Genomic DNA, 13,075 nt, shown 5'->3' on the forward strand with positions numbered 1-13,075 from the left:
TTGCACATAATAATAATCATGGTATATAAAATCTAAACAAAAATATATGAAATACAACAATTGAATGAGCTTGTTTTAAGTGGTTTGCTATTGGAATAATAAGAAATATAATAACTGTTGATTCCAATTTTATTGTATGATGGTGAACATTGTTAGAAAAAAAGAGTTTAAAATGTACCATTGAAAGCCATTCAGTCACATGAAGTACGTTTATAATTGTTTTCTTCTGAAAGAGAAATTAAATTGGGGATAGTGTACTGTTGAACTGTTTTTTCCCATAATATGAACTGTACATTATAAAACTGTTTGGTGTAATATATTATAAAGCCACTCAAACAAAGCTGTTTGAAACCATGGGGAAAAAATTGAAATTGCATCCATTTCACGTGAAAAGTACACTTTTTGTCACTATGTCCTGACTTGTTTTATGTCAGCTGAAACTCTGCACACATTCTAAATGTTCATATGACGGATGTGGTTTTCTAAGTCCAGTAGGCTGCACAATAAGTAGGTACTGTAGATATGTGAACATGAAGTCACATTATGATAATGCAAATTATGCAAAACAGTCGGTTCAGTGGTGCAGAAAGGGACACAAACTCATTGTCTTTGCTAGAAAAGGAAAGGAGATAACCACATTAATGGTGTTCATATGTTAAAATAATGCGTTTATATAAGAAATCAAATATCACATAGAGATGGACAGGGGAGAAAGCACTGAATTTACGTGGTGAATTTAGTAGTATTGAGGTGCCATCTGATGAAACATTAATCTTATCTGGCAAGACTACTAAATTTACACTCTTCTATAACCATAGGTCTCATCAGTAAGTCACTCTGTACTTTGGAAAGATAGAGCCTCAAAATTTAGCATGTATGATCAGGTAACTTCAGAATAGATCCTAAGTTATATTAAAATTACCCAAGTATGCCAATAGTATTATGGTTTTCCTTACAAAGAGTTATTGTAAATGACTATAATATAGATCAAGACACAGAGAGTTGTTCTGTTTTAATCCAAGAGATATAAGCCATTAGCATAAAGAGCAACCATTCTAAATTTTGCTATTGTGAGATTGAATAATAAAATATCCATTAAAATGGGGTAGATTAATCATCAGTATTAATATTACTGGAAAAACAAACTTTAGAACTTTTTCTAAAGAAAAACAGCTTAAGATTTATTAAATCACTACCATAAATTAGCCATTGATTGACAGAATAAAATATACTTTAAAATGAAATAATTGACTTACATGGCTTTAAATTAGTCATAAATCACCTATTATGATATAAAAGCCCTAGAAAATGACTCCATTATTATCGCCATTGTTCTGTAAGCAGTTCAGGACTTTTGTTAGAATCTAGAACATGATACAAACAGCATTATGTACTATAATTATATAGTATATGATGTAATTAATTACTATGGTGAATAACTTTCCTCTTTATCAGAACTCTCTGAAATTTTAGTATTTCAGAAAAGACTTAGCATTCTTTAAAATTCTTCTATTAGTGCATATTTGATTCTTTGCTTCCTATGAATTTAGCTTTGAACAGTTAGTTACAAATACTTTCAGTGTTTAAGTCAGTTTTTATATGATTGGATAGTTGTTTTAGTTTGTAAATTAAAACTGATAAGATTATATCCCTTAGTTTATGACATGTCTATAGGTTTGTGGATGAATCAGTTCCTCTAAGCACTATGACTTCAACTCTCCCCCACTCATTCTTGGATTCTCTTACAAGACTCAGAGAAGAATTAGGCAGTGTTTCCATTTTATTCAATTTCAATAAACAGTGATTACATCATTATTATTAATGGCCTTTTTTTTATTCTTTGTCTTTCCACCATTCTAAATTACAAAACATCTACTTAGCTTAAGCCTTAGATGTTTTCCTTTGAGTTTTTAATTATATTTCAGCAGCTAATCAAGTATTTAATTTGACGTGTATATGTTTGTGTCTTATTTTTACCTATCTATATCTTTTTGTTTTCGTTTGTATTTTCTCTTACTAACTATATTCTTCATTATGTATGTATTCACATTCTTCCCATAATAATATCTGTTACTATTTTGATAAAATATTAATTCATTTAAAATTCCAATATCTATGAGTAAAACCAAGATGGACTCGTTAAGGACAAATAGCAGCTGATTGGTGCTTTCCAGTCCTGGGCTAATGTCAGTAGTTAAAACTTTGCTCTGACAGGTCTAAGGGCAACATAAAAACTGGTCCCAGTATTGCTTATAGATGCTGACTAAATTTACATTTTGTATTATAAGACTGTTTTGTTATTAATCATCTAGCTAGAAAGGTAAAGTAGGTAAAACTCATTTAATCTTTTAAGAATTCTAGCTTAATGGCCATAAATAGAGCTACATTTGATGTATTTATATATAATTAACCCGCAGAGATCATTCTGGACTCCCACTGTTATGATTTGTTATATCTACTCTTCTAATTAAAAATCCACATTTACTCAAGTAGGATATAATTCTTCTTGAATTTTATGAGCTATTTCATTTATTTAGTACTAATAAAAGTATCAGTAATAACATAATTTAGTCATGACAATACCTGTGTTTTAAATCTGAAATGAATTTTCTCAGTGTCTCTGCATGTTCATTACTGAAGGAAGAAACATGAAAATTTTTAAGCATTAAAAAACATGTACTTTTGAAGACTAACTTATAAAAGTTCAAATATTCACACCACTTTTTTGATCAATCTCTTATTTAGTTTTAATAACTTAAATGACTATAAACTATATAGCTTCAATTACAAATTACAAACTTAAATCGCATAATTCACACAACTGCTTTGCCAAGTCGCTGCACTCTTTTAAAAATATGACTTGCAAATATTAGATGGCATAAAACAAGTTGGAAAGGAGAAAGTTCTTACAGAAGACCTGGGCTCAGTCAGTTCCCAGCACTCACACAGTGTTTATAAAATAAATCTATGAGACAGGAAATTATAATTTAATATAACAAATTTGAAATGTTAAATGTTATTCCTTAGAGTAAGTTAGAATTTGTTGTATAAAGTAGCACAAATGCATGGTCACTGGTCACTATTTCTTTTCAGATACTGTATGAACTGTTTGCATATAGTCCTCTTTACTATTTCAGCATGAGCTAATATCATGTCAAAGGATATGTTTTAGAGTTAAAATTGTATTCCTGACATAAGACTGTTTTGGTGTCATAATTATTTAATGTGTAATTATAAATTAAAATGTTGATTCAATGTTGCGTTTGTGCATAACATGCTAATACAATTCAGCTATAGCAATGTCCCATGTGTTGACACTCTACACCTGTGGTTTCCTGACAGCAAGATATGTAACTAACCTCAGACAAAGAGTCTGTGCATCCTTTTCACCCTAGGGAACTATTTTGTTTCCATAGCAACAAATTATTGCAGATGCACCTTGGTGTGGTCCTTCTTGTCACATTGTTTTTGAGCATTCACAAAGTTTCTTGTCCTTATGACATTATCATTGCATAATAAGTAGAGAAGTTTTAATATTTTCATTTATTTGTTTTTTTTAAATTACACTTAAGGATGGGATCATTGTATCCTAGAGCAATGCACATTGTGTACAGCAGTCATCTTTTATATGCAGCTCTGTTGCAGATGAAACTCAATTCAATTTGAATTAAAGAATATTCATAATAATATATACCGTTGGCTTAGTGCTATCTCTAATTTCTACATACCAGGTCTTCTATAATCCTGATACAAATATGGCACTCCTGAGTCATAAGGAAATGCAGTTGAGATGTAATATTTGCATCAGGTTTCTTTTCCTAAGTACATGATAAAACAAAACTAAGATGTTCTTAAGTATCTATCAGAGATATTCTAGTGTTTGGTTTCTCATAATTCCAGTTATTACATGTCATTTCTAGAGTTGCTTTAACTCACCCGGTAAAAGTCCATTACTGCCAGCTGTCACTAACCCTTCATACCTCAGGTTCACAGCTTTTGATGTGAGCATATCATTGTCTTCCATTTATAACCATCAACTGCATTATCTTCACCAGATACCAGAATAGTGTATTAAAGTATTGAATTTGCCGTCACTTTTATTTTAAGCATTCTGTACTATGTTCTGTTTGGTGTCAGTGTCTTTAGTTCTGATTTTTTTCAATTTTGTCCTTCTCCTTTTCCTTGACTTGTTAGTCTGATCCAACCTCTTCTACCTCATCTGATGATTATCAATATGTTATGGAAGCTAAACTACAGGAAATGATCTCCATACGTAGGAAGGTAGTCCTAGTGGACTTTACTTTCTATTGCTGAATAGAATCCATCTAAGTTTTTTTTCTTTTCATTTCTATAAAAGATTATGTTACTTTTATTTATTGATAATCGACCATCTGTGCAGTTCAGTGCTTCAGGAGCTTAAGATTGGACAATGGCAGGTTTGTGTTCAAGCCATGCACACTCTGCATGTTACATTTGGCTGACTCCATTGCTCATAAATAAGTCCAGTGTTCTGCTGATGCTTGGATGGAACAGGCCCTTGTTAGCTGACACATTTCAAGCGATGCTGTTCAGCTGCCTGTTTAAAGAAAGTTTATGTTTGGAAACTAAGTTTGCAGTTGGCAGTAGCTTGCTTTACATTTTATTTCAGTTTGTTTGGATGGGAGGCATTAACTCATTTTACATTTTGGGTCCAATCTTTGTATTCCTTAACAGGCTGAAGAGAGGCATGGAAATATTGAAGAACGTATGAGACACCTCGAGGGCCAACTTGAAGAGAAGAATCAAGAACTTCAAAGAGTATGCATGAAGCTTTCCCATCTATCATTAGTGTTTTTAAATTTACAGACTGCATATAAGAGGAAAACATCCCCTGCTAGAAGCTGTGCTGACATCATTTGCCTATGATCTAGGCATTTGAAAGAAAATAGTTTCTACAACTTTAACCAAAAACATGCATAAAATTACATTCAGCATAAAACCCACAAAACTATAAAATTAAGCTTGAAGAGCAATGAGTTTTATTTTACTGTGCCGAATATATATTTTTTTCTCTTTTCCTTAACTATAAGGCTAGACAAAGGGAGAAAATGAATGAAGAGCATAATAAGAGATTATCGGATACGGTGGACAGGCTTCTGACAGAATCCAATGAGCGCCTGCAACTACACCTGAAGGAAAGGATGGCTGCTTTGGAAGAGAAGGTACAGTCTCACACAGGAAGAGCATCACATGGATGCTTTGCTCTATTGTCTAGGTTGTAACTGCTCCTAGCCAGCTGTACTCATTGTTTGCATCAGGCAATCAACCTGCTTTCCTTAGCCTAAAAGATCCTCAATACAGTCTTAGTGAGTTACTAACTTCAACAAAATGCTATAACATCATTTATTGAACAAATTATCAGATGGCACATAATAAATACTACATATTAGTATGTTTATAAGAAACACATGTATGAAAACATGCCAGAATACATGATGAAATTTTCACCTATCTTCTCATTGTTTGTTAAATATAGAGGAGGACATAAATAAATATTGAGTGTGTGTTTATTTGAAATTATTGTGTGCTTAATCTGCCTAATAACCACCAACACTGCAAGCCAAGGCATGAGAGGCTATGTCAGGTAGAAGAGTAATATTGTAATAGATAGAGGCTTTTAAGCCCTCTATTTGTAACTGCATTGTTTCAAGAAATGTGCTTAAGTTCAGCCTGAAAATTGATGCAAAAATCATGCTTGTCATGTTAATAACTAGAAACTATCACAATAATCAGAATTGTTAGAGATGGTGACCAAACTCAAAATAAGACAGAGACATAAACACTAAAACCTCAGAAGCACAAATTATTTCAGAAACCTAAACAGAATTTCACTCACTCTGTTCTTGAGGCATTTTCCATGTTCATATAGTCAAGCAAAATGTTTTAACACAATGTTAGCCAACTTTGATTTTTTTGACACATTAGGAAGTCGAAGCATACTATGAATAGTTGGGTAATAATTGAATAGATTAATTCTTGTCTACAATAAAGTCTGTGAAGAATCAGAGTAATAGCTCATAGGGTAATATGTATGTTGTCTGTCTATTCAAGTGTAGCAAAGTAGCATTTCTTGTTTAAATAATTTATTTTGCAAAAGGTTCACTATTACTTTTAAAAACTTCAATAGAACTTGGTTTCCATAGAAACCAGGAAATATATTTATCAGGGAAGGAATCATAAAGGTTTTGAGTGTTAGAGTATTCATGTACATATTTAAATATTTTCAGCATATTGTTTCTTTCTTTTATCTTTTCCATAGAATGTTTTGATTCAAGAATCAGAAAACTTCAGAAAAAATCTTGAAGAGTCCTTACATGATAAGGTATCATGGAAACACATATTTTTATTCACATTCATGAATATATTATAAAATAAATGCAATAGAAACAGTTTTGTGTTGGATTTTAAATCAGTTTTCACTCATTTTAGCATAGTTTATATTTATGTAGATACTGAAAAGCTTTTGTCATTGAACACATTGCAAACCAGTACTCTGAAAACAATCCATGTTAGCTTAAAATCACTATCAATATCTTGTTTTGGATCATATTTATTACTATATATTCACTACAGTTTGTGAAGTTATGGAAGTTATTTCTGAAAAAAAAATACTGTTATATTTAGTTGGGTTACTAAGTATTTTCTAGCATATTCCTACTTCTGGAGTAATTTAAAATTGGAAGAAGAAGGACATATTAGGAGCACTGATTTAGAATGGCAGAAGTCAAAGGCCACATGAGCCATGGGTAGTAACAATCAGAGTATTCTGATGATATAAAGAAACTTCAGGGATATGTCATGTGACTCAAGAAATGGGCAATTGTATATCATCCACAGACCTTGCAAGCACAGAATACATATCATGCTTAGATGATCTTGTTAGTTTGGAGGGTGTTTTTCACATGTGTGATACTTTGAAAATGAGCAGGAGCTTGGTGAGGACAAGCCATTCGCTTTATAAAAGTTGTGGTAATATGCTGACCAAGCACAAGTTGTGAAATCTCTAAAGTGGTGATAGTAATATGAAGTTTTTACTTCATTCGCCTAGTTCGTTAAGTTTTCATTTAAAATGCTAGCTTAGTGTATATCCTCTAGTTGTGTATTAGAAACACGGCAAAAGGAATAGAAGGGAAGGGGGAAGGTAAATGAAGAAAAGAAAGGAGAGTAAGAAAGAAGTAGAAAGGATGGAAAGGAGAAGGAGAAAGCAAAGAATTAAAGATCTGGCACCAGAACAGTAATACAGAAGGCGACCGAAAATGAGACAGGAAAAGTAAACTTAATATTTTTCTAGAATGCTATATATTGTGACAATAATTAAAAAAAAAAAAAATAACTATGTGGTTCCACAGCCTGATGCCCATACTCTTCTGATATACACCATTGTTGCAGGTGTTGATAAAAGATTGGTTCAATTTATTACTGAATGGTTAATAGAGATTGCACAGAAGGGTCAATATTTTAGTAGGCTCTTAGACCCATTTAGTGAGCAGCTACTGGTCCAGGTAGAAGCTAGACCTACGAAATAGCATTGAGGAATCAAAGATGGATGACTAGATGAATCATCAGAATTTTGCTGGAAGTATCACATGTTTTGTGAACTAGTTCTGACCATATTGTGAATTTTGGCCTTGATCCTGTTATGCAGTGTTAAGTTATTTAAAATTCTGTGTGCTTCTGGCAAGATCCTCAAAACCTACTCCCCAGCACCTACACAATCCTACAGCTACAGAAATCTACCCAAGCTACCAACATTGCAAATCATCTTAAGCAATATGTCCTTGCTAATGTCAATCTCCAAAAAGTGTATTCCTAGGCCAAACTTCATTTTGGGGTTATTATATCATATTATATCATATCACATCCACTGATATTAGAACATCTATACTTATTCCAATGTCCACTAAAATTACTATGACCACAAACCACTATGAACAATATGTTCTGCATGTCTTCCCTGTCTTTTATTTTATAACATGTATCTTTGAAATTTAAGGTATTTACACTTATTTCTGAAGCAATTTTTACTCAGTTCCTGGCAGGCTTATTTAATCTAGCGGATCTCAACACCACTATGGAGTACTTTCTAACTTTGACCCCTACTATTTTTCCAAGAGGAAGATCTTGCATTTCAGGGCCAACTCATGTTTTCATCTGGACACTTAAAAATTCTGATTTAGTATGTTGATTTTTTTCCAGTGTTACCTACCTAGCCCATATCACATACAGCAAACACTACTGCCACTTAGCCTGTCCATTACCATTCTGAGTAAATCACATATATCCTTCCCCACAATTAAACATGAATAACGTTGACTAACATACATTAATGATGAAATTAGGTAAACAAACAAGAAATTATTTAAGGAACTTATTTATTTGGCTATATATCTGTTTCAGAGTGATATGCCAGCAAAAGAGTAAGCAATAGCTAACTCTTGTGTTTATATTTTTTTCTGTAGAACCTAATCATCAAATTCTGTTAGTTCTATCATCAAAACATAGCAAAAGTCTATGCATTTTCTCCAGTGAAGATTCATGTCTATCTCATAACTCTGCTGATATTATTTTGGAGAACTCCACATGTATTTATCACCTGCCTTCCAGTTCTATGCAAGCCTTTATTCAGAGCCATTGTGGTCACCGAGCTATAATGCTACTCTGCCCAGATCTTCCCGCTTTGCTCCCCTTTCCTACTCCTAGTAAGAAAGCCATAGACTTTTAAAGTACTTTAGAGTCTTTTGGAACTATGCTTTTCTTTCTTTCAGGGGTAATTTTACTAACTCCACATCCTAGCTGTGTTTTGCCATGATGTCTCTAAGTGACAACCCCGAGGATGGGTCCTGTCTCACCAAATATACTTCCATCTGTAAAGTTTTTTTCTTGATAGGTTATTACATTTTATTCAGGACTTCTATGCAATGTCATGTTATGCATCATCCTTGCACAGTTGCTCTATTTTCTACCAACAATATAACTTACTCAGGAATTTTATTTATTGGTTGTCTTTTCTACTAATGTACATTAAGGAAATACATGTATTGTATGCATTGTACACTAGGTACACAGAAGAGAAGCTCAATGAATAGGTTTTTATCTGAAAATAATAAAATTATTACTGTATTTATTATCAGTAATAAACTTATTAATTATCATTATTAAACAAGAAATCGTTTAAGAAAATTACTTGACTATCCACATGTTTCAAAGTGATATACTAGCATAAAAATGTGTGCTAGAGGTACTTAACCTGAGTAATAATTTACAAAAATGTCAAAGAAACATCGAGTAAATAGGATTTTTGTAGTCCTGAAAATATAAAGAACATATAAGAGAAATGTCACAAATGCTGCATTGCCACTGTGCTAGCTGGTTTTCTATTGCTGGGAAGAGACATCATGCCCAAGGAAGCTTACTGAAGGCAGAGTTTGTTAGATTTTACAGTCCCAGAATTTGAGTTTATGATCATCATGGCAGACTACACAGAATCTAGGACAAGCATGCTATTAGAGGCATAGCTGAGATTTTAAATCTGATCCATACATGGGAAGAGGAAAAACAACTAACTGGAATATTGTGGGCTTTTGATACTACAAAGCAAACTCCCAAAGACATACTTCTTCCAAAAAAGCCATACTTCTAACTTTTCCCAAAGAGTTTTACAAACTGGAGCCCAAGCATGCCAACATATGAGTCTGTGGGGGAGATTCTCATTAAAAACAGTCTCACTGTGTTGAGAAATGAAATATAAACTTTAAAAGCCTGTTATTAGATTATTGGCAGCCTTTCTTTCATTGTGGGTCTATCAATCATAAATGTACCTTACTTATTCACTTATTTACATCTCAATAAACTTTAAATTTAAGACTATAGGCTTCCTTTTTATAATAAATTTCTGCTTCTTTCAGTTGTTTTACTTTTATTTATTTATTAATTATTTACTTACTTATTCACTTTACAACCAACTTATTGCCACCCCTCCAAGTGACCTTGCCCCACAATCCTTTGGCCCTCCCCCCACTGCTTCTTCTCTGAGCAGGTGCCCCCTGCTCCAGTATTCCCCACCAGAGTACATTAAGTCTCTGAGGCTAGGCACATCCTCTCCCACTGAGGCCAGACAAAGCAGCCCAGCTAGAAGAACATATCCCACATACAGGCAACATCTTTTGGGATAGCCACATGTACCAGTTTTTCCACTCCCACATGAAGACCAGCTGAACATCTGCTACATACATGTGGAGAGCCCTTGATCCAGCCTGTGTATGTTCTTTCCCTGATGGTTCAGACTCTGAGATCTCCAAGGGTTCAGGTCCATTGACTCTATGAGTCTTCCTGTGGAATTCCTATCTTCTTCAGGGCCCTCATTCCTTCCTCCAACTTTCCATAAGAGTTCCCAAGCTCCATCCAATGTTTGTCTGTGAGTCTCTTCAGATGTAGTCTGTGTCAGTTGCTTGGTGGAGCCTCTCAGAGGACAGCCATGCTAGACTCATGTCTACAAGCATAAAAAAGCATCATCAATAGTAATTGGGGAATTGGTGCTGGCCCATGGGATGGGTCTCAAGTTGGGCACGTTATTGGTTGGCCATTCCCTTAGTCTCTGCTCTATCCCCAAGCCCTAAATTTCTTGTAGACAAAATAAAAAAGTTTTCTTTGCAGGTTCTTGTCCCTATTGCTCCATTAGAATTTCTGCCTGGATATAGGAGATGGCCTCTTAACATTCACTGTACCCAATACTGTGAGTCACAGCTAAGAATCACTCCCATTGATTCTTGGGTGCCCTTCTTATCCTGGGTCCTTGTCTTGCCCATTTTATTTTACTGATGTGTCCTTCAATCCTGATGGAAAAAAATGAAATCCTTCACTGTATTGATTAGAGTTGTCAAGAGGAACAGAACTGATAAAATAAGAGGATGTATTAGAATAGCTTACAGTCTGTGGTCCAACTATTCCAACAACGGCTCCTTTACAATGGAAGGTACAAAAATCCAGTGGTTGTTCGGTCACAAGGCTCAAAGTCTCAGCTTGTCTCCAGTACACACTGGAATCCTGAAGAAATAGGCTCCTATGGCAGTGAGAGAGACTTGCCAGGGACAGAGAGAAAGCCTGCAAGGAGCAATCAAGCTTACCTCACCCTCGACTTTTATGTAGGCTGCCGTGAGGAGAGATGGCCCAGATCAAAAATGTATCTTCCTAGCTCAAAAATTCTGGATTAAAAGTGGGTCTTCTCACTTCCAATAAATTAATTAAAAAACCAACTTCCTCACAGGTGAAAACAACACTTGGATTTCAAGATAATTCCATGTGTAACCAAGTTCACAAACAAAACAGTAACCATCACGTTCAGTTAATTCATACAGATGTGTTGTTTAATTTAAAACTCGGTGTGATTTGTCCTTTGTATTTGAAGTGACATATCTATAAGTATTCAGGATCTTAATAATCTCACTAATTTGCAAATGTTTAGGATTAATAAATACCAGGGAGTTGATTTCTGTTGTTGACATACTCATAATATAAGGTAAACATAAGTATATTTTCTGATCAATATACAATGTCCTTTAATAGAATTAAATCATGTTCTCTTTTGAGTATCCATTTATTTGCCATAATGGAATGCCGATACATGGTGTGTGACCATCTTCTGAGTAACTACTTTCTTATTTTTAGGAAAGATTAGCAGAAGAAATCGAGAAGCTGAGGTCTGAACTTGATCAAATGAAAATGAGAACAGGTTCTCTAATTGAACCCACTATATCAAGGTAACATTACGTTAAATGTTTATTTTGCTTTCAGCAAGCATCAATGTAAATTTTCTTATATTTTAATGTTTTTTCCATAAAAGGGTCTTATATTTCGCAGTAGACATTGTAATAACATAAACCAAGACTCAAGTTTCTGAATTCAAATATAATATCCTAATTTAGAATTCCTTTTTTTCTCTTTAAAAATCCCATTTCTTAAATGATCCAAAAAACTTTTTAGAATTTCAAAGTTTATGAACTACAGATCCCTGTAAAATCCAAATAAATTAAATAATCTCTTATTCCAGTAGGGTATAACCAGGGCAGAGTCAAAGCAAAACCAGCTCTGACTGTGTAAGTAAGTCAGTGTCCAATGTCAGAGATTAACTCCTGATCTTCTGGACTGTTCCTAAGCCTCAGAACATATATCTTATCGCCACTGCTCACGCTGGCTCCACTCTATTACCTTTGCTGGAACCCGGAGGTAGAAACTGTGCTGATTATTAGGTTGCTCTTCTTGACTTGCTCACCTACTTTCTGAAAGAACATAAGACCACCAGCCCAGGGTTTGTACCACAGTGGACACGGATGTCCCACAAAAATCACTATTTAAGAAAATGTACACATAGTGGAGCATGTGTCCTTCTTACCAGTTGGGGCATCTTCTGGATATATGCCCAGGAGAGGTATTGCTGGATCCTCCGGTAGTACTATGTCCAATTTCCTGAGGAACCGCCAGACTGATTTCCAGAGTGGTTGTACAAGCCTGCAATCCCACCAACAATGGAGGAGTGTTCCTCTTTCTCCACATCCACGCCAGCATCTGCTGTCACCTGAATTTTTGATCTTAGCCATTCTGACTGGTGTGAGGTGGAATCTCAGGGTTGTTTTGATTTGCATTTCCCTGATGATTAAGGATGTTGAACATTTTTTCAGGTGCTTCTCTGCCATTCGGTATTCCTCAGGTGAGAATTCTTTGTTCAGTTCTGAGCCCCATTTTTTAATGGGGTTATTTGATTTTCTGAAGTCCACCTTCTTGAGTTCTTTATATATGTTGGATATTAGTCCCCTATCTGATTTAGGATAGGTAAAGATCCTTTCCCAATCTGTTGGTAGTCTTTTTGTCTTATTGACGGTGTCTTTTGCCTTGCAGAAACTTTGGAGTTTCATTAGGTCCAATTTGTCAATTCTCGATCTTACAGCACAAGCCATTGCTGTTCTGTTCAGGAATTTTTCCCCTGTGCCCATATCTTCAAGGCTTTTCCCCACTTTCTCCTCTATAAGTTTCAGTGTCTCTG

At 34.5% G+C, this 13,075-nt stretch overlaps 1 protein-coding gene across 51 annotated transcripts in view; it reads left to right on the plus strand.

The window, feature by feature from the left end:
* Ppfia2 (protein tyrosine phosphatase, receptor type, f polypeptide (PTPRF), interacting protein (liprin), alpha 2) overlaps positions 1–13,075 on the plus strand; it is a 463,969-nt gene that overhangs the window by 361,483 nt on the left and 89,411 nt on the right. For all 51 annotated transcript variants that reach the window (XM_030245137.1, XM_006513776.4, XM_006513780.4 and 48 more), the window contains 4 exons: positions 4,714–4,797; positions 5,070–5,201; positions 6,299–6,361; positions 11,704–11,795. In XM_030245137.1, coding sequence (XP_030100997.1) covers positions 4,714–4,797; positions 5,070–5,201; positions 6,299–6,361; positions 11,704–11,795 — 371 coding nt within the window. The remainder of the gene's footprint in view (positions 1–4,713; positions 4,798–5,069; positions 5,202–6,298; positions 6,362–11,703; positions 11,796–13,075) is intronic.

The sequence above is a fragment of the Mus musculus genome, chromosome 10 (assembly GCF_000001635.26).
Source record: "Mus musculus strain C57BL/6J chromosome 10, GRCm38.p6 C57BL/6J".
NCBI lineage: Eukaryota > Metazoa > Chordata > Mammalia > Rodentia > Muridae > Mus > Mus musculus.